The sequence below is a fragment of the Herpailurus yagouaroundi genome, unplaced genomic scaffold (assembly GCF_014898765.1).
Source record: "Herpailurus yagouaroundi ecotype Mexico unplaced genomic scaffold, PumYag 166, whole genome shotgun sequence".
Taxonomy (NCBI): Eukaryota; Metazoa; Chordata; class Mammalia; order Carnivora; family Felidae; genus Herpailurus; species Herpailurus yagouaroundi.
This window is the reverse complement of record NW_024412407.1, coordinates 24,853,859-24,881,169: the sequence shown is the minus strand read 5'-3', so window position 1 is coordinate 24,881,169 and position 27,311 is coordinate 24,853,859. Positions and strand designations below refer to the sequence as shown.

The window sequence follows — 27,311 nt, the reverse complement described above, 5'->3', positions numbered from 1 at the left end:
GCGGGGCTCGAACTCACGGACCGCGAGATCGTGACCTGGCTGAAGTCGGACGCTTAACCGACTGCGCCACCCAGGCGCCCCTGGACTTCAGTTTTCAAATAGATACATTCATTTAGAGCTTATCCAACTAATATGTATCAAATACTATGTGGAGGGCACAAAGAAATAAAAGGTATAGTTCTTGCCTTGATGACACTTTCAGTTTCACAAATAAGACATACAGATATCAAGAGTGAAATAAATCAAAGCCATAAGATGAAAATCAAATGAATAAGAAAGAGAAAAATTACCAAAGAAAAGAAGAATTTATTCAAACTCAAATCATTTGAGAAAGAATCAGAGAAAGGGCTGAGCTTGGGTTAGATCCTCAGTAAAAATATAAGACTAGGGGTGCCTGGGTGGCTTATTTGGTTAAGCATCCGATTCCAGCTCAGGTCATGATCCCACAGTGAATGAGTTCGAGCCCCTCATGGGGCTCTGTGCTAGCAGCTCAGAGCCTGGAGCCTGCTTTGGATTCTGTCTCCCTCTCTCTCTGCCCCTCCCCAGCTCATGCTCTGTTGTCTCTGTCTCAAAAAAAAAAAAAAAAAAAAAAAAAAAAAAGAATAAATGTTAAAAAAAAAAATTAAAAAATATATAAGACTATATATAAGACTAGATAAGATGAAAGAGGTCCAAGAGCCGCAATGCCTGGTGCACAATAGATAATAAATATCTGCTGAATGAATAAATGGATAAGCCTAAAAGTAAGGATGGGAGGAACCTCTAATGGTAAATGGATGAGCCTAAAAGTAAGGATGGGAGGAACCTCCAATGGTTTTTCATTTCCTGGAGCATACACAGTGTATAAATATTCCCCTGAGTTGTCTCTTCTTAGGTCCTCACACCACTCATCATTTCTTGCCTTATAATTTACTTTTATCACTAAACTGTTATAGGTCCATGTACACCCCATTCCATCTCTCGCTTTCCAGCCTTCGTCCAGGCTGTTTTCTTCTGTTTAGAATGTTATTTCTGTGTTCCTTCACCTGGACAACTTCTTCAAATGCTTTTTTGCCTGCCCCACTTCATCCTTTGGAATTTGACTTATGGGTCCCCACTCCAAGTAGCCTTTCCTGACACCTTCCACCTCTCTTAAGTATGAATTCATTCCTTTTCCCCTGACCTCCATCAAAAATTCTAGGCATACGTCTATCATATTACATCTGTTTATGTCCCATTCTCCCCAACTACACTATGAGCAACCTACAGGCAGAGATTCAGTCTTACTCATCTTTAAATCCCCAGTTCTTAGCATAGGAACTGTTAAAGTGCATGGTTCTGTTAAATACATAGCACAGGCTGTTTTAAAATGTTTACTGACTGAATAAATGAAGAAACAATTCATTTAATTAAGAAATTAACAAATATCAACACAGGAGACCACTCTTCCCATATCAAAAGCTTACAGTTTAGTAGAAGTAACAGATTGTAAGCAAATAATTATACAAATAAGGAACAAATTAGTATTTGGACAGGGTTTAATTCAAACAATAATGGTGTGTTAGCTCAGCAACCAATGATACAAAAGTAGAATAGGAAATCAAGAGGAAAGAGAAGCCTAGAGCTTGGGGATATAAGGAAATATGGACCCAGAAGAGGTAAAGAATGTTCTGTAAAATATTTTCATTTATCAAATTATTCTTTTATAATATTCCATAATCTGTCTCTTTTATAAATTTTAATTTTAAAGCAAGTCATATCTCGTTGAGTATTTGAAATAAATAATATGAAATTCCTAAATCTTAACATAATTTCTGTTCATTAAAAGGAACCCACTATTATGATGGCATTAAAGTACCTGAGTATGGTCAAAGTGTTTACCAAAAAGATGTTATATATAAACAAATGACAAAACAAAATCTTTCATTGTGATTGTTCAAATCACTTTAGACTTTCATAAATCCAAGTGAGTTGAACTTTGATTTTTTATAGTACTATGCTCAGCTATGTCTCCTCCCTCCCTCCCTTTTAGGTGGTTAAATTTATAACAATTCCACTAAATCGTCTTGTGGAATCCAAGTCAAGAAGTTCAGAACAACTGGTATGGTATGCATGAGTTAAGGTAAAGGGGTTTTATCAATTTGTTAGAATAAGACTTTGATACTTGAAACTTGTTTGTGAGAAATGCTAATATTTTATAGGAGACTCTCATAAAATAATAGAAATATTTCATGTGAATTTTGAGAAAATAAGATTAATAATTATCCTTTGTTTGACTAAACATCTATTTTCAAAAGATATTTTGAGATAATTGTTCTCAATTGCTCTGTCACAGGCGTTTTCAGTAAAAAGTTTTTAAAAATAAAAAAAAATTTTTATGTCTTTTTAATGTAGCATAGCAAATGAAAACTTTATCCTATTTAATAGTTACTCAGTTGGCTAGTTTAGTAAGAGGTTATAAATTTTTTAAGAAATGCCTCTCAAAATGGGAAGACATTTCTGATTATAAGAGATAGAGCACTCTTTCTTTACCTCTTAGCCCATAAATTAAATGAATTCTAGTCCTAATGAAAATTCCTGGGTTAATTATCTAAGAAATCTGAGTATCCCTGAAAAGGTGACAATGAATCAAAGAAATCTCCTTTTCCTCCTGCATTCCAGTATTGCTACAAAGGCATCATTTAAGCTATTGCACAATAATTCATTTTAAGCTGCTCAAAGAGAATCATTAATTAAGGAACAGCTTCTATATCCAAATGTACATTAGATACCATGTCTATATTTTGCTTCTGTGTCTTATGAGGAAATAAATGGCACAGAGAATAGCACCCCAAATGATTCAGGTACTTAAAAGCAGTGATTTGGAAGAGGGGCATTGGTATAAGCCACTTATGACAAAAGCAAATGCTAGTTTTTATTTTCCACTTTTAATACTAAGGTTTAGCAAGCATTTCATTTCTTTGACACCTTTTATAGCCTTTCCACTTTTCTGTCTATCATGGTTTTTTGATAGATATTCCTCCTCCTGGAGTGTCGCTGGAATCTGGAAACTGCAGGTTGAAAACAGGAAGTTTCCTAGCCCCTGTAACAATAAGCCCGTGAGCTGTATGTTTGGGATGACTTCTGGTCTAGAGTTTCCTACTAGAATGATACATTTAGAACTCTGAAAATTAAGAACCGTTATGGCATTCCCCTCCCCCTAAAAAAAAAAAGAAAACCAAATAATGCAAAAGTCTTGGTTATTAGTATAGTGACCTAGAATAAACTCCTGAAATTCTTTTCATTATGTCACATTCTAAATGTTCAAAACAGACTTCTACATCTAATAAATAATAATTATATGTTATATTTATATTATAATTTAAATTCCTCAGAAATGCACAATTTTTACAATCCCCTTATGAAGTGGGTAGGGCAGACATTATTGTAGCTCACTTAAAGATTAAAAATCTAGGGCACAAAGAGGAAATGACTAGCCTAAGGGCACAGAATAATATGAAATGGGATTTTGATTACCAAGGGCTTTTGATATCTTGTTTAATTTTTTTTTCAAAAAATTTGTTAAAAATATTTATTTATTATTGAGAGACAGAGAGACACAGAGCGTGAGCAGGGGAGGGGTAGAGAGAGGGGATGACACAGAATGTGAAGTAGGCTCCAGGCTCTGAGCTGTCAGCACAGAGCCCGATGTAGGACTCGAACTCACGGTGAGATCATGAACTGAGCCGAAGTCAGTCGCCTAACCAGCTGAGCCACCCAGGAGCCCCATTAATTTTTTTTCTAACAGAATTGACTAAATCCAGACAATTGATAGTTTCAGATTACAAGTCTCAATGATGCTTATTTATAGCTTGACTCAGATGAGTCAATTTTCAAAGTTTTAGACCTTCCATCAACCAACTCAGAGAGCATTAGAACTTAGAGGCAATCTCTCAGGTGAAAACTATTCAGAAAGGAACAAATGAATGAAAGTAAAATGCCATATACTGGGACTAGAAGAGTTCATTTGGGGCAAATATGTGCACACAAAAATGTTTACTGTAGAATTATTTAACTGTAAATATTGTAGACAAAATTAAATGTTCATTAGTGGGAAATGCAAATAGAATATGGTAATCCAGCTTAATGAAATATTATGCAGGAGAAGTTAGATCTAAAAGTATGGAAGAGGATGGGGCACCTGGGTGGTTCAGTCAGTTAAGAGTAGAGTCTGGCTTCAGCTCCGGTCATGATCTTGCAGTCCATGAGTTTGAGCCCCACGTTGGGCTATGTGCTGACAGTTCAGATCATGGAGCCTGATTTGGATTCTGTCTCCTTCTCTCTCTGCCCCTCCCCTGCTCACGCTCTGTCTCTCTCACTCTCAAAAATGAATAAATATCTTAAAAAATTAAAAAAAAATAAAAGTACAGAAGAGGAAAGATAGTCGTGATTTTTTTTTATTTATAAGTAGAATATAGTCCATAGAACATTACCCTCATATACATTATATATTATTTAGTACAAATCATATATATATATATAAAACATCTATGTATCATTACATACACATTACAACCTACAGATATGTTCACATTTTACATATCACATATATGTATCTATATATAAATAAATGTATATACTTATTTATATATAAACACATACATATTTCTATCTATAGTTCTGGTAAATAAGTACCAAATTGTTAACAGTGATTACATATGGGGAGTGGGATTATAGGGGCATACGAGTGTAGACAGACAACTTTCGGTTTCTGTTTTCTATGCTTCTACATCATTTGAGATTTGTGCAGTCAGCAGGCGCTATCTTTAATATATTAGGAAAAAATGCGAAAGGTCGTTATGAGATGATTGTATTAAGTAGGTGTAAGAAAATATTCTTTGAATATAGAGCCAAAATAAATTTTTAGGGAAATAGTATTATTTAAAAAGTCGCTGTAGTTCTTCTGCCCTTTCCACTGGCTGGAATGGGGATATGGTGGCTGGGGAAGATATCTAAGACAGAAACTATAGTTTGTGGAAGGTGGTATAATAAGAGCACAAGCCTGGGATTTGCTCTTATGGAGCTACCACAGGAGCAATGTTTGGACTATTATGTAAGTGAAAAAAAATATTCTTTCACCATGTTTCAACTAATATTATTTTGGCCTTTAAAGTAGATAAACCTAAAACAGTATATGATTCCACATGATATTATAAGAGCATGACTTGTTCAGTCCTCATAGAAGATATGTATCTATTGTAGGGTTGGAAGCAAATATTATCTTCACCTGTTTTACTAAATACTTTTTCTGTTTCCATATTTTCCTATCAACCTCATGACTACAGTTTGTCTTCTAATGGAATTTTCTACAGTGAAAGAATATGCACACTGGAGAAGAGAGGTGTTTGGTATCACTGACAGTTCTATTCAAATAAATATTTTATTCAAATAAATTTATTCAAATAAAATATTGCCTTTCTGGGCTTACATTTCAGTCTGATGACCTTCATGTGAGGCTGCTACAAGATGAGATTCCATGTTTGTTGTGGCCAGAAAGATATAAATTTAGAATTCTGAGGGTTAGGCTGGACTATGGCAATGTCATATATGGTAATACCACATTGTGAGGCCTCTTGGCTGAGAGCACAGAGTGTCATCAGCCAAGCACTCTTTCTTTCCATTTGACAAGTCTACATTATCAAGAATTATGTCAAAAAAGGAAAAACTGACCCAAATGGGTTTATATTTAAATTGAATGGCATGCTTATGTTCTTAAGTGTTAAAAAGCAAACAAGATGGATTAAAAGATTAAGTATATATTTTTGGTCTAGTAAAATCTGAGGAATTTTTTGAAAAAGGGGCTTTTGCTTTTTGTGTTTGCTCATGTGTGTATTTTGGTAGTAGTGTGTATGTGTGTGTGTGTGTGTGTGTATTGGGAGGACGGGATTCAACAGTAGTTACTAACATAGCTTAGTTATCAGCTCACAGAGTTATGATGCTTAAAATTAATTATGTGTCTATGTTTTATAAACAATAAGGTACAATATAAGCTATTGTTTTTATACCAAGTTATGACACTTTGTCACAACATACATCTCCCTTCTCTCAGTGATGAATCTTGTAAAAATACTATAAACTCCCTTTTAGGAAAAAAAAAAAAAAAAAAACACCACATTTTATTGACCTAAAAACATCCTTCCCATGAGAATTGGAGGGTAGCTTCCACCATAATTGTGGAATGTTATATACATTTTTGCACTCAATTCTCTTTACTTTTTAATCATCTCACATTTTAAGCCACCAGTCTAACTTATTTCAGATGGCAATTTAAATGATTGGCTGTGTAGGTACCACAGCAATTCTTTAAATAAATATATCTAGATCTAGATATAGATCTAGATCTAGATTAGTAATATTAGTAAATATATATCTATATCTAGATATATATTTACTAATACTACTAATTTTATATACTAATATATATTACAAATATAATGAATACAATATAAATTATATATATATATATATATATACACACACACACACACACACATATATAGACTAAATTCTACAACGAAGTTGGGTTCACCCAAAATCATTGGTTTATAAGGTGTTTCAGGGGAGGGGGGTAGAGAAGAGCTGGTCACAATAATTTTAATACACACAAACACAGAAGCCTGAATATATGATTACATCCTCTTCTCTCTGCTAACGTACAAAGAACCTACAGTATGTGATCCTGACAACACATGTTTCCTATTTTGTCAATTTGATAAAAGCGTACCATGTCAATGGTTTTTAGCTTGTGATTCGGTGATTGTTTCAGCACTGATTGTCAACGACCTGTATGTCAGCTGACACAGTTAAATCAGAAATTAGCATGCAGTCTCCTAAAATGCCAGACACATGGACCCTTTACACGAGAGAGATATAATGGAACCCACATGATATCCCCATTAAACAATGAAACATGTGACATTAACCAAAAACAGGAACACATCAGCAAATATGCCTGAGGAAGTTTATGGTATTTAACTCCTAAACATTAATTTTATTGTGGTGTATGAGGAACTAATTAACTGAGAGTTTCCTTTTTTATTAGAAGCGGAAATACTGTTCAGAAAACTGATGAAGAATAAATACAGCATATTTTAAGTTTATTAAGCTTGGCTCATCGACTTCTATTTATTTAAGCTAATCTCATAAGGCAATTAAATATTTCAATCAGTAACGTTATATGGCTATTTTATTTAGCACATTTCTGAAAAATTAATCAATGTGTTAAAATGCGGAAAGTATGTGAATATATTTCTAGTTTCATACAGCCAAAACAATGATTAAATACATTTTCAAAAAAAAAAAAAACAAAAAAACAAATGACCTGATCTTTTCCAACATGAGCTTTGATAAATATACAAGTGGAAAATGACAACAGAAAAAGTTAAAACTTGGTGATTATGATGTAAGTAGTTAAGGCTGTATCTACATGAGACAAATGGTTTCCATCAGCACTGTAATACTTTTCTCTAAACAATTCAATTTTCCTAGTCAGAGGAAGCCCCATTCAGGTGTGGTTGAATGAATTTGATCCTGGATAGGATACGAAATGCAATTAATTGCCAGGTGTGGTTTTAGAATATATTCTTTTAAACCAGATCTGTGTTTTCCTGGCACAATGCTACCTAGGTACTAGTTCGTATACAATCCCATTTAGTCTTTGAAACAATTAAGTAAAATGGGTGTTATTAGTCCATATTATAGATGAGGAAAAGAAAGCTCAGTAACTTGCACAGGACAATCACAGTAGCAGAACAAGGCAAAACTTAATTCAAGTCCACGTTCTCTCATTCCAAGTACCTTTCAGCTTGTAGTTGTGTATTTCACACTGGGTTAATTAAATCAAAATGAAACAAAAACACAGTTAACTATTTGGAGTCACATAGACACAGGAATCAACTGGTATAGACAAATGAATCAACTGCTTTATGTATACAATATTGTCCATAACCCATAAGTACAAGATAAATTTTGTTATAATATTCCATTCTATGATTGTAATATGATAGGTCGACACCAATAACTTTCTAGTAAGATAGGTCATATTAAGTTTTTAAATGAACATGTACTAGACTAGGCCAAAAGTTCCTATAATTTCTTGGATTCAGCGTTTATTTATTTTTGGAACAGAGAGAGACAGAGCATGAACGGGGGAGGGGCAGAGAGAGAGGGAGACACAGAATCAGAAACAGGCTCCAGTCTCCGAGCCATCAGCCCAGAGCCTGACGCGGGGCTCGAACTCACGGACCGCAAGATCGTGACCTGGCTGAAGTCGGACGCTTAACAGACTGCGCCACCCAGGCGCCCCTAATTTCTTGGATTCAGGCACCATCTACAGCTCAATAATTTTTTCATGGCACCTGCAGGACAAAAGAAATACCCAACTCTTCCATTTTGTTAAGTAGTAAAGGTCTAAACAGCTAAGGTATTTTATGTAGTGTCTGACAGATGTCTCTGTATTTTCCTTGAAATTTTAAAATATGTTGTATGCCCCTGTGAATTAGTAAAGGCACCCTGGTACCTTAGCACACAGTTTGGGAACTTCAGCACTAGGCACATGCCCATCTATGGGGAAAGACTATCTGCAGCTATGTGACACATTCAATTTGACACTTTGGGCTAAACTCTTGAGCCAACTCTTTTACCACTGTTTGTTTTATACTGTATACAGAAAATGGGTTATTTTATTGGATTGCCTTCCTGCCGATTCTTTTATTTCCGCATAAAATGTGTTCCTGTCACAAATTTCTAAGGCAGCTGTTAGAATTATATGACTAGAAATTTTACACCCAAACAAAAAGGAGCAGAGGACTGTAGTTATTAGTGAAAAGAGAAACACCTATTCCTCTCATTCCTGCCTACAAACTATGTGTTCCGAGGGAACGCCATTTAACTTTGAGGGTGGGGCGTGAGGAAGCTGTGTGTCCTGGAAAGAGAACTGGAAGTTGGAATCAGTGAAATATGTATTAACCAAAATTAGGACTTTCAACCACCTTATCTCAAAAGTTTCTCTCAAGTTTAAAATGCTAAAGTCAATATACACATTCAAAATTATTGTGAAATTTGTTAGATTTTTTGCCATATGAGCGAACACAAAAGTGGGGTCTTCTTGCGACATGAAGTATTCTCTAGGTGTCAAATGTGTGTACGTTGTATTTCACAAAAGTCCAGATGAAACAACTTTTGTGGTTCACAGGTTGAAGCCTTTGGTTAAGAGGTTAGGATTTCATTTAGACTTTTCAGCAGAGGGAAGTGTACTGGGTCCTTGGACTCCTCAACCATCCAAAGTGTACTTGAACCAATTCATTTCTACACCATTTATTTTATTATTCAATATTGGAAACTTAGTTTTAAAATTTATTCCAAGAACTTTAATGAGAGTTTACTGATTAAAATGAGCAGGTGCCCACAAACATAATTTAAAATTGGGATTTTTAATTATGCATTCTAAAAATTGGGGTGTGTCTACATATAGCAACCTAGTTGACAGTTTTCATAGAATTGACAAGTTAAAAATACAGATTATTTCATTAATTTTTCCCCCGTGTGGAATGGTCTATGAATTGAGGTGATTGATCAAACCAGTGTTTTTATGTAATTGTTTTCAAGTTATTATATATATTAAAAATATTAAACTTAATAATACACCATTATCTCTACCACCTTAGAAGTTTGGAAGTATTTTTAGATATTAAGAAATAAGTAGGGGGCCACCCGGGTGGCTCAGTCAGTTAAGCATTTGATTTTTGAGTTCAGCTCAGGTCATAATCTCACAGTTTGCGAGTTTGAGCCCCTCGTCGGGCTCTGTGCAGACAGTGAAGAGCCTGCTTGTAATTCTCTTTCTCTCTCTCTCTGCTCCTCCCCCGGCCACTCATTTTCTCTCTCAAAATAAATAAAGAAACACTGAAAAAATAAGTAAGAAAAGTAATAACTAGATATGGATCCATGAAGAAGTGTGGTTTCATACTTGATTTCATTAATAGCAAATGCCAAAACAGAACCTGAGATTCTGATAATAATACATCAATATCTGTAAACTGATCTACATATTCACGGATACGAGTGGACTACAACATTCTTTAAAACTTCTTTACTATGTAGCCAGTTTGCTCTGAAGTCTTTGGTTGTACTGCTATTAAATTATTCTTCTATTATTTACTGACATTCATTTTAACAGTTAAGGGAGAATCCAGCAGTAGGTCTCCATTCTATGCCATACTTCCACTATTATATTTTTCAAAGAGAAAATATCTTTATGTCCAACAGAAAGCTTCTTTTTTTTGAAAACAGCAGATGCCCACTCAATTGTGATGCTTAGGTTCCCCAACTTAGTGTTCTTATATTATCTTTTCCCTCCTGAGAACATTTGAACTTTCTCGTATAGTTCCAGAGATTTTTATTTTATTTATTTGATCAAGATACATAGTCTAAATGGAAAAATTTATCATCAATACTTTCTATGAGTGGACTGATGAAAAGCATTTGAATTTCTGATACCACCAAATATGTCTTTGATATTCGCTTGAAACACAAACCGAGATGAGTTGGTCAGTCTTCTTCATTGAGAATTAGGTAATCATACTCAAATTAAAACAACTGACGTATTGTTGGCAACTCTGGGGAGAAAATAAGGAGACCCACTGAAGAGAGATGGCAAGATTTATGTCCTTTCCTATCTCTATTCTTTCCTGCAATGTGATTAGTGAGGAAATAGCCTGGACTACCTAGTGCTTCCACCCAAACTGAGTCAAAGTGCCAGAGTGTCAACAGGGTGGTCCTTTCTTGCGCCACTGGCTTCTGAGTTTCAGGGTTTGGCATGATACTAGGTTCAGGCTTGCCAGGGGCTGTAAAGGCTATATTCTACTTAATTTCCAAGGTTACAAAAGAAATGGTATTATTTGTAATTTTAAGCACCAAAGGCATAACTATCAAATGGATAATACATGAACGATTTTAGAAAGGGAGAAGTTTCTCCATGCCACATCACATTAACACTGAACAAATTTTAGCATGCCAATTCTGGCAAATGGGAGTGAGGTAGAGGTGTCCTTGACCTTTTCCAGGCCCAAAGTTACTCTATTGTTCATACCCAACATGGTTTTCTCTTCAGTACAATATTTGCTGATGGGACTTATTTCTACAGTTACTTAAAAATGCCTTTCTGGAAAACAGAACTTGTCTATACATACATATTGCAGGTGCAATCTCAGGTAACTGATGATTTTCAAAAGTGTCTTTTGTTTTTCTTTTTAATAACCAAGATTACCAAAAAACACATTGCCAACGTGCGTTTAAGGTGAATAGCAATTCCTTAGGAAAATGGAAACAAAACAAAACAAAATTTTACGATTAAAAACTCAGAATTTAGTGTAGCAACAGAGTTTAAAATCCTATATTTAGAATTTAAATTATTCTTACAACTTAAATGCTTAGAATATAAATATAGTCCTTAATCATAAAAAAATATTGGTGTTTCTGAATGAATCGATCTATGAAGATAGAATAATGTGGAAACTGATAATAAAGGAATAAACTCAGGACCCAGAGTGAGAACACCATCTTAAAACACATGAAACCAAAGTCAAGAGAAAGACGTGAAAGAGTAGTTTCAAAACTGCAAAGGGCAAAATATCATACAAGTGTGAATTTTTATAGTCCCAAGTTTAGTTCACTTTTACCTAGACTCTGTAGCTGCAATCTACTCTTCTCAAATGGCTTTGTATATTTAAAAAAAAAATGCATCCCACTTCTTCAATATTATATAGAGAAATGTTTAAAGACTAAGAATAAATGTTAAAATGTGAAAATCCAAGACATCATTTTTACAGGAAGCGTAGATCTGATCTCTAGCAATGTTGGATAGAGTTTCTCAAATGCAATAAATACTGAAGCATAGCAAGATGTTAATGGGACAATTTATTAAAATATAAACGAACCCACATATACCGGGCTTTACAATACAATATTCTACATGAATATCTAAAAGATGATCATATTTCATTAGTTGTTTCCGATGATGTTTTACTTTTATCAATAAAAATATTTTAATGAGCTTGACTTCTCTATATTCTTTCTGGCCATGGTAATAATGTTCCAGGAGATATGTTGCTTAGTGGTCTATTCTCTCTTTGGAATTTGTTATGATTTTTATTTAACAGATTATAGTTGGCATTTTGGCTATTTAAATTCTGGAAAGTGAAATATTAGAGTGTTTACACAACTAACAATATACAATTTCAGTTTTGATAAAAAAAGAAAAAAAGTCATAAAATCACCGGCATCTAAAATTAGTAAGCAATATAAACAATTATCTTGGAATAACTTCCCACTTAGTGCAAAAATGCCCTTGTAGTGTTTGTAACAAGTGGTGATTCATTCATTCATTCATAACAAGTAATTGAATGTTGTACTAAAAGTTTAGATATAACAATGAATAAGACAGAGCCAGCACTTGCTCTCATAGAACTTACATAAAATTAAAATAAAAGGGAAAATATACAGGATCCAAAGGAACTAAGAGAAAGGGATCTAACTAGGTTAGGCAAGTTCTCCCTGATCTGAGTTGAAAGATGTTCAGAATATTCTCAGAAACTGAACATAAGACCATGGGAGAGGGGAAGGGGGGAAAAAAAAGGGAGGGAAGCAAACTATAAGAGACTCTTAAAAACTGAGAATAAACTGAGGGTTGATGATGGGTACGAGGGAGGGGAAAGTGAGTGATGGGCATTGAGGAGAGCGGCTGTTGGGATGAGCACTGGGTGTTGTATGGAAACCAGTTTGACAATAAGTTTCATATTAAAAAAAAAGAAAAGAAAAAGAAGGATGTCCAGAATACTGAAGAGAGCGAACACTCACAATTGTAAGTCCAGAGTCATGAAAGAGTATGGTTTGGTCTAAGAACTAAAAGAAGACTAGTAAGAAATTAGGCTGTAAACGTAGGCAGGAGACAGATAAGGAAAGGCCAACTAATTCACATTAGGAAATGAGTTTATCTTAAAAGGCAATGGAAAGCAATTGAAAAGCATCTTCCTATCTTATCTTTGCAAAAACAAATTGAACCTGAAAATTATATTCATATTATGAAAAATACACAAGAAATGAAAGTTATGAAACTGAATTATTAAGAGCAAATATTGGCTTCAGAAGCGTAGAAATAATCTACGTTCTTTTAAAAAGCAACATAAATCCTTTTCTACACTTTTGGTGTGTTTCCTCTTTAAAATAAAAATGCTATATGAGTGATGTCATTTCTTGGTGTGGCAGGAACATTAAATTGCCTAATTTAAAGCCATGCCCTCCACCCACTCCCAAATGGAAAATCAATGGTACTTACTACATCCAGCCTTATAGCTGAAGCCTGGAGGAAGAAGGAATCCTTGCTGGGCAGCTGCAGCCAGTGTCCGTTGATCAGGAGGGAACACGGGAATCATTAATGGCGGCAGTTGACCTTGAACCTGCTGAACGTGATAGAGCGAATCAAAGAGACGAAGTTTTGGTGCTCCATGGTTCCCTCCCTCCTTACTTTATGACAAAAGAAAACCATTTATTCGATTCAATATACTGGCATACAAGCTTGCTCAAACACTGGCCCTGAGGTCAAGCCTTAGACAGCAAAATTAGAATATACTCTAGTTGGAAGGTGTTACCAAGTTCATTTTCTAACCTGATGAATAATTTCCCTACATGATACCCACATGAAGCATCACTACTTCATACAATAAAGCTTTTTCTTATTGCATTAATGTAATGGTTAAAAAATTGCCCTGAGGTCGAACTAAAATCTCCTTCTATAAATCCTGTTTAGGGCTAATTCTACCTTCTAAAATAAAACTAACTAAACTGGTATCATTTTACATATAAATAGCTTTTATTACTTGAATATAATTCCCATGTCCACATAAGATTGACATTTTTTGAAAAAAAGAGCTGGGAAAGAAGGTTAGAGAGTTATGAAGACTTTCCCTTTTGTTTATAGAAAGGTAACTGGGGCCAAAAGAGAACCGACTTGTCCATGGCCGTGGAAGGGGAGAGTTAGACTAGGTCTAAAATCAGTCCCTTGAATCCTGCTCTGTGTTACATACACTCTTTTGTCTTCATCTATCCTTTGACAAGCAATTGAACCACTCTTCAAACCACATGGTCTGTGTTTTGGTTGCCATCTATGGAATACACTTTAATTTGCAGATGTCATTCTCAGGATATGGGGTTCACATCAGTAAATAAATAATCCAGCATAACAGAATAACTATCTTCTTGGAATGGAGCAGAAATTTCTAGGAATACAACCTAATGTAGTCATTTATGCAGCAGTATCACATTACCGATCAATACAGTGGTTATCATAACTAAAATATTTCCCCAAAATAATTATTAAGCAAAATCTCCCTGATGAACATTATTATTAGATGGTGTTTTTATTAAATATATGACCAAGAATTTAGGATCATGCTAAAAATCAAGTATCTGATGCTTTATTCTCTCTTACTACTCCTTCCACACATTAATTCAATTATTTGGAAAATATTTAAAAATTTTTGATGTTTATTTATATTTTGGGAAATGAGAGAGAGAGCATGAGCAGGGAATGCGGCTGAATGAGAGAGAGAGACACAGAATCTGAAGCAGGCTCCAGGCTCTGAACTGTCAGCACAGAGCCCAACGCAGGGCTCGAACTCAGGAGCCAGCCATGAGATCATGACCTGAGCCGAAGTTGGATGCTTAAGTGACTGAGCCACTCAGGCACCCCTGGAAAATATTTAACTGACACTTACCATGTACAAGAAAATGAGCTTGGCAGTAGAAAAACAAGAGTAAACAAGAAAAGCAAGAGCCTATGCCCATTACATTACAGTAGAGATAATGATAGAAGACTAAGAAAACAAATATCCAAAAAAGACTGCAAATTCATTCAGTTGCTAATCCTAACAGCAACCCTGAACACTCCCTCAGATTTGTTTTCTCTTTCTCCCATTGGCACTGAACATTCTTGGGGCACTTATGATTCCCATAGTGCTCATCATTTCTCACTTTAAAAGTCCACCTACAGTTTGTCCATTATTTCATCTTTTACGGTAAACTTCTGAGCTATTCCTGAGATTTTGGTTGGTGAGTGTATGCACTGTGGGGTGGGGTTGGGGGATGTTTGAGAAAAGGGTGGGAGGGAGGGGGAAAGAGAGAGAGACGGAGAGAAAAATAAGCACTATAAGAATGAGAGATCTGTTTTCAGCAATGACTCTAAATTGGAAGGCATTTCTTTTAGCCAAAAAGATTTTAAACCTATCACTGCCACTAGAGTGAAACTAAAAGGGAATGACAACAAACAGGAATACAAAAAGACAGTGTCTTAAGGTTAGAGCGAAAGGTTTGTATCACTACAGCCAGGCTTTTTTGAGCATACTGGAGGAAAGATATACCTGATGTAAAAACCAATGGAAAACAATTGACTAAAGACTCAAAATTAAGAGACTGCATATGGAGCAAGTTGGTGGGAATAAGTGGGCAAAATAAGGGGTAGAAATCAGAAGACAAAGGAGCATGGGGGCTAGTTCAGTGCAAGAAGAGGGCACTGACCAGAATAGCAAGCAAGGAAACGAAGAGACCCAGCTGCTGTATATATTTTCTATTTCATTGTTTGTAAGTTATTATATTTTACACAGTACACCTCCTCCTTTCGAAGACACCACTGGTTATATGATGTACACATAAATTTAACAAGAGCATTTTAGAAGGAAGAAGAAAGGAACTCCAAATGAAACACACAGAAGGGTTATAGGAAGTATCCGAATTTCAGATAGCTTAAAATTGGGGAAACATAACTTCTAGAATTGCAGGAACAATAGGTTCTTGTTTTAGTGCAGTTTTCAAACTTGAATGTATATTAGAATCACCTGACAAGCTTTGAAAAATTCTCAATGCCCAGACTTCTTCCCATGCCAATTGAATTTGAATCAATAGGGGTGAGACCCAGCCAGCAGCATTTTTAAAGTTCCCCTGATGTTTCCAACATGCATCCACATTGGAGAAGTACAGTTGTATAGAATGCTTTCAGTCACTGTCAACTAATCTTTTTGTCTTCATGTTTCGCCTTGAGTCACAAAGCACCCTCAGGTATGTAAGTAGTTGAAAGGCACACTGCCTGACTTTTACAGGTTTTGGTGCCCACAGGATAGAACCAGACATTAAGTCAGATTGCTCATAGAATCCCTTCTAATTGAGTCTTTTATCTGTTTTTATATGTCCCTTTTGTGAGAAACTTTTAATGATTTGCTTTTTCCTAGAGAGTCACAACCAAACCCTTCAGCATGGTATTCAAGATTCTTCACAAGTTGTCCTCGGTCTATCTTTCCAGAGATGTTGCCCTGCTTCAGACCCTGTACTTTTGCCTCAAAGGACCACGAAGAGTTCCTTGCATACTCGGTGTTTTTCCATGCCTGAGTGTGCTCTAAAGTGTTTTCTCCTCTGTTTTGAGTGATTTCTCTTTTCCTTTTTTTCTTGGCAAAATTCTACTTATTTTTCAAAAGCTTTTGAGACCCACATAATGTGTCTGCCTGTGAAACACTTCTTTCTTGTGGTGCCAATTTTCAGGCAAAAAGAACTGTTACTTCTTTTAACCTCATAAAGCTAATACAATACTTACTGTATTGAATAATAGTTACTTGTATAACTTGAGCCTCCCTTTTGACCTATGAGCTTATTTAGGAAAGAAGTTGTAACTTACTTATTATTGTACCTCTAGAGAGCTTAGCACAGCAGCTGAAACTACTACATGTATTGATAATTCATGAATAAAAAAACAAGAACAAATTATATAGTCCCATCTTTTTAAAAGAAATTGTATCAGGTATTTGTTTATTTTTTGAGAGAGAAAGAAAGAGAGAGAGACGAGAGAGAGAGAGAGAGAGAGAGAGAGAGAGAGAGAGAGACAGAGAGACAGAGAACGAGCTGGGGAGGGACAAAGAGGGAGAGAGAGATCCCAAGCAGGCTCTGTGCTATCAGAGCAGAGCCCAATGCAGGGTTTGAACTCACAAACCAGGAGATCATGACCTGAGCCGAAACCAAGAGTCAGATGCTTAACCAATTGAGCCACCCAGGTACCCCTATATTCCCATCTTTTTTTTTTTTTAATTTTTTTTCAACATTTTTTATTTATTTTTGGGACAGAGAGAGACAGAGCATGAACGGGGGAGGGGCAGAGAGAGAGGGAGACACAGAATCGGAAACAGGCTCCAGGCTCTGAGCCATCAGCCCAGAGCCCGACGCGGGGCTCGAACTCACGGACCGCGAGATCGTGACCTGGCTGAAGTCGGACGCTTAACCGACTGCGCCACCCAGGCGCCCCTATTCCCATCTTTTAAACTACATCTATTTAAAAGTATTTTTTAAGAAATTATTTATTTATTTTGAGATAGCATGAACTGGGGAGTAGGGAGCAGAGAGAGACGGAGAGAGAAAATCTGAAGCAGCATCTGCACTGTCAACACAGAGCCCCATGCGGCTTGAAATCCTGAACCATGAGATCATGACCTGAGCGGAGACCAAGAGTCAGACACTTAACTGACTGCACCAGGCACCCCAAAATTTGAGTATTTGAAAGAACACATTGTAACATATTCCTGTGCTTTTAAATACCTATGTAGTTAAATACCTATGTATGCCTTTTATCTTAGTATGATTATGGAAATGCATTTTTATTTAGTGTTATGATTTGTTTTAGAGCCTAAATTTTCCAAGATCTGCATATATAGAATAACAGAGTTTTAGGGTTGACAAAGATCCTAGAGATTGGCACAACACAATCATTCTGCTGAATGGGAAGAAAATACTGCCTTGGCCATATAAATTGTCCAAGTTCCCACCTCAAAGTAAGAGGCTGGAACTATATGTCTTAACTCTTAACCTAGTACTCGTTTCCTGCACAATAAGAGAAGTTGGAGGGGAAGTTGAAACTACAAGGGAAAGAAAGGAACAATAGTGGTGAATAAGACGAATTTCATTGTCCCAATGATGGGTTTTCTTTAGATTATCATACAACAGATTATAGAGCATTGTACTAAAACTCAGAATAAAGACTAAATAAATATCAAAATGTGTGGCTAATCCACATATGCAACTACAAAGGCATCTCAAAATACAGTTGATCACTATTTGTAGAATCTGTATGTGCAAATTTGCCAGTCGGAAATTTACTCCTTACCCCCTCCCCAAATTTACTGGTACCAGTGCTTTTGCAGTCACTCACAGACGTGTGCATACTAGTAAGACATTTTGTTGGCGATTTCACCATTTCAAATGCACATAAAATCAATAATAAATATTAATAAGGTGTCTTTAAAATGAAACACACATAAAACAAAGTTATATGTTGATCAGGTGATAAAAACGGTGTGACCAAAGGCATTTAGGAACCTAAATCTGTATTTTTCCCAGGAGCAACTGTTTGGTACTTGCTAATTCAGTGTTCATGGCAACTTTATAAAACTCAACTCGTGAAAATAATGAGCATCAATTGTAGTACTGCTGTATCTTAACTAATTTTCAGTTCACTTCTGCTGAAATTTAGTCACCCTTTGGGAGTAACAGACAGATCACATCAAAACAGCATAATGATGTCTGGATAAATTCTAAAACTAGTTTCTTATATGGTTAGTAATTCACACTTACATACTTGAAGTTTTGAGTACTTCCAAATCCTATTCACTATTAACTTCATTTATTTTCTTTCAATTAATGCGTGAAATTCCTTTTAAGCTTCTAATTAAGGTTTAAAATGTGTGACATTAATAATTAAGTTTCAATAAAATTCTTTTGTCACAAAATTTTAGTCCTTTTAATAGGTGGCATGTTGTTCCTTAGTTAGAATAACCCACAATAAATTTAAGAGGCTACTTCCTTTAAGATGGTGTATTATGTTTCAACATCATTTATCACTCTACCACATAGTGTAAACTTGTCCTCTAAAATCTTAAGAATCCAACACAAGCCAGTCGCATTAGGATACTTGTAAAAAAAAACAAGTTAGTACGTATCAATTATCTATAGTTAAATATTTTATATTTTATGTAAATGTTCTATTGCAAAACCCTTTAGTGATTCCCTGAAACTAATATATCAAGTAGGTACTTCAGACTATTCCTTTAGCTTTCAGTCGCATGCCTCTGTTTATTAGTTTATTCACTCAATCAACAATTTCACTAAGCAGAACGTGCACTTTTTTCTAACGAGGGATACAAAGATGAGTTCACACATAACACCTACCTTCCAGGAGCTCTGAGTCTGGTCAGACAAATAGGTATATAGGTAACTATAATCCACTGCCGTTAATTCAGTAACAGAAACCTGTGTAGGAGACTATGGAAGCAGATGAGAGACTCCTAAGGTAGCCAGGAGAAAACAAGGCAAGCCTCATGGGGATAGGTATACCAGGTACAGGGGCTGAACAGACAGGTAGGAATCAGCTAGGCAAAAAGATGGGAGGGTGGGAAAAGAATTCTAAGCAAAGGAGCAGACATGAGGAAAGAAACAGGGATAAGGAAAAGCATCATGTGAAGGGGACACCATCTGGGCAGTCTGGGATAACGAAAAAGTAAGAGGAAACCAGTGGTGAGAAGGTCTGTCTAAATGAGTCTGTGTGTCAGGGTAAGAAGCATGAAATTCCCCATGAGGCTGTGGGGAACAACCAAGGGATTTTGAGTAGGTTAGGTAGAATACTCTGATGGGTATATGGAGAAGAGATTTAAAAGACCAAGCATAGAGACCAGACAGGAAGCTAATTGAGTAAACCTGGCAATAGATTATGAGGGCTTGATTAGTTATAGGAGGGTTAGAAATGAGGAGAAAAAGCCAAGAAATATTCAGAAAAAAGGGGGGTATTAATGCTGGGGGGGATGCTATATACATGTGGGTATATGAGAATATATATATATATTCTGTGAGTCTTCCCTTTCCTGTGATTTTTCTCAGAGTTCCTGTCACAGTGGTTGAGGAGCAGAGAAGGTGAATTCCAGCACTCAGCTTGGGGAAGACAAGGAGATTGTGGGAAATTCGGCAAGGACATTAAGAGGAAACCAAAGTTGCTTTTGAATGACAATGGGCCCTGGGCTCTACCCCAGGAAGAGAGACCTGGAAGGGCTTACTAGACTGGAAAAATACAGAAATCAAATAACTAGAGGGACTCCACATCAGTATCAAGGAGCAATTAGTGTGAGAGCTCAAACAACAGGAAGTTAGGTTATGATGGTACATTTGCTTAAACTACATACACAGATGCTATAATGAAAGGCAGCTGTATGATTTAAGTTATCACAAGTACAAATAAAATGTAAAATCTAAAACTTTCAAATGTTCCTCAGGAGTTCAGTCAGATGAGTACTGTTGTGTTCAAGCACACATCATCTTTAGGGATCAGTTCACCTACAGATGAAATTCAGCCATCTTCAGGGGAGAACACAGCAGCTGTTTAGAAGCACACAGTGATAGTACACAGTAGTTCTTGAGAAAATGAAGAATATAATATCCAAATGAGGTTACAAGAGGGGTTTAGGTAGGCAGGATATAATTACCCAAACTGGAGTAACCAGGATCACAAAGCTGACTTTCTACCATTAGCAAGAAGAGGCATGGGATCTTCAATGACCACTAACAGTTTGTGATTTTTCTTTTCATATAAGAGAAAGTAGATTTGTCAGTTTATCCTCTCCAATGCAATGGTCTTTAGAAAAAAAAAAAACTACACTAAAATTAAGAGTAAAGGAGTCAATTTTATCTTCCAATTAATCTACTAGGAAAACTAAAGAAAATCTCACTGAGAGCTAGAGACATAAAAACACTGCTAAAATTGCTATGCCTGCCTCTCACTTCCCAATAGCCACACTGGAGTTGTATCACCTCTAATTTCATGTGATTTAAGACAAAGACAAAGTAGCCATATTCTTTTAGAACAAAAATGAACAGCCATGTGGATTTTTTTACATAGTACTCTTCTTCGGCAAAAAGCCACAGAACTTTTTTTAAAAATCGTTTCCAAGGATGAAAGTGACTTTGCCAAGCAAAGTGGCTTCAAAACAGGCCTCAAAAATACTAATAGAAAGACAGATGGTTCTACTAAGAGCTTGGCTGCCAAAATTAAAAAAAAAAAAAAAAGTAGGAAAAAAACCCAGAGTGATGCTATTGAAGCTGACTGCAAAGTTATCTGATGACTACAAATACTTTTGTCCCATCGCAAGTGCTAACTCTGCCTCCAGGGCTGATATAGCCAAACTACTAACTTCCCCACATCCAGTCCCCCTGGATTCCCACCCCTCCTAAATAAAACCTGTCAGTGCCAAGCCCCACAAAACAGCACAAGCATGCACTTGATTCTGACTGACTGCTCTGCAGAAGCAAAATATTGCATTGAAGAACTCCTATTTAGGAACAGACCCACAAGGAAAATTGCTTTTCTTTTCAAAACTGCCTGTCACATTTTCTTTTTCTAATTCCCCCTTTCCTCCTCCTCTCTGTCACCAAAGGGCCCCTGGGCCCTATGAGTTTAGATGATACAAACTCAATTTGTATAAAGAAGGCAAGAGGCAGCACCACAGAGAGGTAGAGATAGTTTACAAGGATAGAGAAATAATCCAGTCAAGACACAGTGCAATTTTCTTTCCAAACTACTACTACAATAATACCTCCACTTTATTTCCTTCAGGGCAACTGTCATTTCTTTTTAACCAGATTGCTACTAGATATAATAGAAACTGAAATATTATATGGTCACTGACTCTTCTTTTCAATGGCTCATTTCACTATTGCATTTTTACTTTTGCATGATGTTCTCATTGTTGGCATTGTTACTAGCATACAACCACTTTCAAATGATGTAGAATTAAGACCTCTGTCACTTTAAAGCAATAAAATTTCATTCTTACTACTGTGCAGGTTTCAACTAAGTAGTTTTCTTGTCTAATAGCACCTTTTATTTATTTTCAACACTTAGGCATTACATTCTTATAAAGCACCATTTTAATATACATTAAACTCATATCAACCAAAATGATGGCATTTCTTATAAATATGAAACATGCTTAAACAAAGTATCTTTGCTGACTTAAGGAAAAATATCTATTTTAAAGGTTGATAATCATAGAAACTTGAGGGTGGCAAAAATATGGTGTTAAATAAGAAAGCAATTGTGAAGGAGTATGGGAAAAACAGCCATTCAATTTGCCAAGGACAATTTTGCACTGAATGAAAGAATTAAAAAGGCAATGATTAAAATATCTCAAATGATGCATTACTCAGGATTAGGTTATCACCTATTTCTTAAAGGCAATATTTTATGTAGCTCGATAGCTGTTACTTGATAAAAGCAAAGTCTTTCTTCATAATGCAATGTTATTTGTTCCCTCCAATGCGTGTGATTATTTGTATTACTTATCATGGTTCCTGACAACAAAACAGCCTAGTTCATATGAGTATGCATGTTCTCTGTTAGCATGAACAGAATCAGGCTTTGCCAATACTAATACAATCTTATTTTATATCATGCATTACTCTGTCAATTGTCATTTACATGCAAATGAAAGACAACATAAAATATAATGGCCAACATGAAATATAATATATTTTTCAATTATATTTCTCAGGACACCATCATTAGAAAACTTAATAAAATTCACTATTTATTGATTTCTGATTTATGATGTTTTGCTCAATGGCCTACAATAGATTATTAGTGATTTTTTTTTCTCATGCAACATAAATCTTAGTTCAACATAAGTTGTTTAAAATATTATACCTCAAAATATTATCACTTTGTGGGGAGGGTTAAATTGGAAATGACTGCTAATGCATACAGGGTTTCTTTTTGGAGTCATGATAATGTTCCGGAATTAGACAGTGAGGACGGTTACAAAACACCATGACTATACTAAAACCACTGAATTGTATGCTTTAAAAAAGGGTCCATTCCACTCCATTTCACTATTGCATGTGAACTGTACCTCAATTAAAAAAAATAAATAAATAAACAAATTTAAAAGACCACATTAAAAATATACAATGTCACTACTATCTGAAGCAGGATTAAATGTGCTTTGAAATAATCATATCTTGTGTTAGAATCACGTATGATTATTTTTTATTTTTATATTATTATTTTGTATTTTTATAAAGTCCTTTGACATAAATTAGTCCAATTATACTTTATCCTGCCTCTTGGAGATCAGCAGGTCAGGTGTTGTTATTTCAATTTTATTAATAAGGAAATTGGAAATAGGGCACCTGGGTGGCTTAGTTGGTTAAGCAGCCGACTTCAGCTAAGGTCATGATCTCATAGTTCGTGTGTTCGAGTCCAGCATGGGGCTCTGGGCTGACAACTCAGAACCTGTAGATGTCTCCCTCTCCCTCTGCCCCTCCCTGCTTGCATTCTGTCTCACTCTCTCTCTCAAAAATAAATATACGTTAAAGAGAAATTAAAAAGAAAATAAGGAAATTGGAAAGGCAAACAAATAATTTGGAGATTTACCCATGATCATATACTTAACCAAACAATAAGCCTAGAACTTATTTTTGAGTCTACTTAACTATAAAACAAAAATGTAATAATCTTCTAAAATAAAAATACTGATTTATTTAAAAAAGAGTATAGAAACATTGTCAAAATTCCCATGTTATGTGCTCAGCATAAAAATGGATCACATTTAAATTATCTTGTAAGGATAAAATTCTATTATGTTTTCAGAGATTTTTACCACAAGGATGGCATTTTGACTTTCATTTTCATATTTATTTTACATTTTATTTTGTGTTATGTTTTCTGTCCACAGTGTTTTTAAAATTTTCAATGTGTATACATACTACTTTAATGATCTGAAAATTAATCAGAAAAAAACAGATGTAATAGAATATTACAGAGCCTGGCATATCACAGAAGAATATTTGATACAGGAATTGCTATCCTAAAGATCTTAAAGATCTTAAATTGTGACTCTTTGTAGCCTATTTTGGTAGAAAATAGGAAAAAATTCTTTAATATGTGACTGAAGAATCTACTAAAATGTAGGGGCGCCTGGGTGGCTCAGTGGGTTGAACATCCAACTCTTGATTTCAGCTCAGGTCATGATCCCATGGTTCCCAGGTTTGCTCCCTGCATCAAGCTCTGCATTGACAGCATGGAGCCTGCTTGGGATCTCTCTCTCTCCCTCTCTCTCTGCACCTCTCTCTCTCTAAAATAAATAAATACGCATTAAAAAATAATTTTTTCATTCTGATTTTCATAAAAAGCACATATAATATTAACATTTATTTCAAAGTTTCCTGAAATCATTACCAATTATTTGACCTTTATTAGTTTACTTCTTGCTGAAATATCCTATACCACTAGTATTTATTCTATGCAATGAGCATTGGATTATGAATGCTTTTAACATTTTCTATTTCTTGCTTGTATTAATTTACACTTCCCTCATTATATTTATGATTATTTCCGGACAAGAGATCTTTTATTATTTGACTTGTTTTCAAGTTAGAGACCAGGAGGTGAAGCTGAAAACTTCATCTTATTTCTACTGAAGAACTACTTTTTCCTCAAAACCTAACTTAAGTGTCACTGCCTTTATAAAGACTACCCAAACTCCCAAGTAAAATATATTCATTCATGGGTTGAGTGCCCACTTGTGCTAGGTATTACTATCGATTCTAGGAATATTATAATGAGTAAGACAGACAAACACTACAGAAAAATTAAAGAAAGAGGAAAAGAAATGTCGGGATGGAGGCTGCAAGTTTAAATATGGCATCAGTGATATGGTGCCATAAAGATCTGGAAGAAAGGATACAATAAACCTCTCAGTAACCTGGGGGAAAGTGTTCCAGGCAAATGGAAGAGGAGATGTTAAAAGCCTGAGGTAGAAGTGTGCAGGCTGTATAAAACAAACTGTTTCATTCTTCTCTCTGTACTCCATATAGGGATTCCACTAGGTTGAAATTACTTGTGTCTGTCTCCATGAGCAAACTGCCTTAAGGGCAGGACATAGCAAATTCATATTGGTATCCACAGGATCCAAATTACTGCCCAGAATATAGTACCTGCTCAATTTATGTCAATTGCACTAATTATTTTAAAAGACAATTACAGGGGCGCCTGTGTGGTTCAATTAGTTGAGTGTTGGACTCTTGATATAGGCTCAGGACATGATCCCAGGGTGGTGGAATACAGCCCTGAGTCAGGCTCCACCCTGGCTGTGGAGCCTGCCTAAGATTCTCTCTCTCCCTCCTTCCACCCCTCTCCCCAGCTTTCCCTCTCCCTCTCTCGCTCTGAAAAAGAAAAAAAAAAAAAAAGACAATTACTATTAGATAAGGCTACTCATGTTTTAGTCTCAGTGTCTTGTAAGAGGAACAGTTTAATAAAACATTGCTTTTATACAATGGATTTTAGGCTTTATTTCATTTTCATTCAGGATTTAACATTCTTCCCCAAAGTAATGTCCCAAAACATGGCATATAACTGTTGCCACTTTTTACCCCAATTCATGACCTTCCTCAGAGCTTAGTTTTAGTATCGATTATGCTAAGTTAGGTTTTGTGCACTTCATTGTTCCTCGGGAGAAGAGAGAAAGAAGTCTGATGTGTCATTAGTGAAATACCATAAGAACTACAGTTAGATGTTATTTAAGATAAAACTGTATTTTTTATTACTCATATGGAATGAATACATATTTTACAAGATTAGGAAGTCAGTTCAAATGAATACATTGTGTGTCACTGAACACAGTTGAATTGTTTGCTCTTATCCACATATCAAGACATAAAGTAATGTGACTAAAAGGTAATGGAAACACATGAAGAATAGAGTTTAATTTGTAGGCATGAACTTGTATATGCTAAAAAAGAGTTTTTTTAATTTCTGACTAAAAATTCAAGTATATAGATGTATCTTTAAACTACGTATTAATTTTATTTTGTTTAAGAAAATAACTGTGATTATACTATTTACGTTTCTTTTATTCAGAATTTTCCCATTGTGTAATTTCAATATTTTAGCAAGCAGGTGCTAGATTGATGTGAAGGGCTAGTGTATGGGGATTTGTTTATTTGTAGCATGCAAAGTGTATACTGAAGCAGCAATGAAAAATGTTGTATCTGTGGGAAGAAGCCCTTAACATCAAGTATTCCTGCAAGCAAAACCAAAAATAACATTTCAAACATCGCCCCCAAACGCAACCATATTAGCGGCAAGTTAATGTTTAGTTCTATTGCTTAGAATGTGAAAAATCCATGCTCTTTGAATAACAATGGATACTGCCTCATAATCTCAGTTGGAACTTGGTACTCAGATGCTTCTCACTTGACTATAGTTGAAGACATTCTAGCAGTAAGCCACTCACTAGAACATTTGTCACTGAAAATAAAACGTGTGAAATTCCCAGAAAGGGCATGTTAGATGTTTCTTAAGCTGAAAATGTGAAATATTTTTGTAATTGGACAACCCATTGAACACAGTGTCATTTATATAATCAAAAGTTTTTAAATCTGGTGGAGAAGGAATATTATGAATTATTCCACTGTCGGTACATTCAGTAGGGACCTCTACACTACCTGCAACAATCTATGTCAGTATAGCTAATTTCCCTACTTTGCTAAATTTACTCGATCCTGTACAGCAAAAAGCACTATAACTTGCCCACATATAATGACAATAGTTAAATAAAGGTGAATTATGCAATACCATTGATATTTTGCGAAATCTATAAACTGCTTTTACTATTAGAAATGTTCTGTATGTCATCAAAATTGTGACAATTCTAGCTTTATATGGGTGTTTTGTTAGATGAAAAGAGAACGTGGACTGAATGCATGATTTTTTTCCATCTGCCTGCCCTTTACCAAAAGTATTTGATAGATGATTGTTAATGTTAACATCTATTCTGTTTCCCTAAGCTTCTCTCATGATCCTTTTTTTCCATGTTGACTTTTGCATAATTCTACTTTCACTTGTCCAAACTCACCAAAACCCAATGAAATAGATCCTTCCATCACCTCCATTTTACAAGGGAAGAAACTGAGGCATGCCTCAAATAAGACAGATTGTAAGTGAAAGAGCTAGAATTCAGGTTTTTTTACAGCCACTCAAATAAAGGATATACTTATAAATAAATCTTACCATAACAAAATACATTATAACTCTCATGAAAAATTTTTAAATCACAAATATTTTGAATCGCATGACTTGAAAATAGTTATTTGAACACATGATTTTAAAAAAAGTATAATGGAAACAGTATTAAATATCAAATATCCTAGAAAACTCTGCTGCTATA

The 27,311-nt window shown here is 35.3% G+C and overlaps 1 protein-coding gene across 16 annotated transcripts in view; it reads right to left on the bottom strand.

Annotated features, from left to right (window-relative positions):
* The window catches only part of SOX5 (SRY-box transcription factor 5), a 1,021,040-nt gene that overhangs the window by 113,974 nt on the left and 879,755 nt on the right, over positions 1-27,311 (bottom strand). For 13 of the 16 annotated variants that reach the window (XM_040488995.1, XM_040488992.1, XM_040488993.1 and 10 more), the window contains one exon: positions 13,349-13,472. In XM_040488995.1, the coding sequence (XP_040344929.1) occupies positions 13,349-13,472 (124 nt within the window). The remainder of the gene's footprint in view (positions 1-13,348; positions 13,473-27,311) is intronic. The other 3 variants (XM_040488990.1, XM_040489001.1, XM_040489004.1) reach the window with 1 other exon arrangement.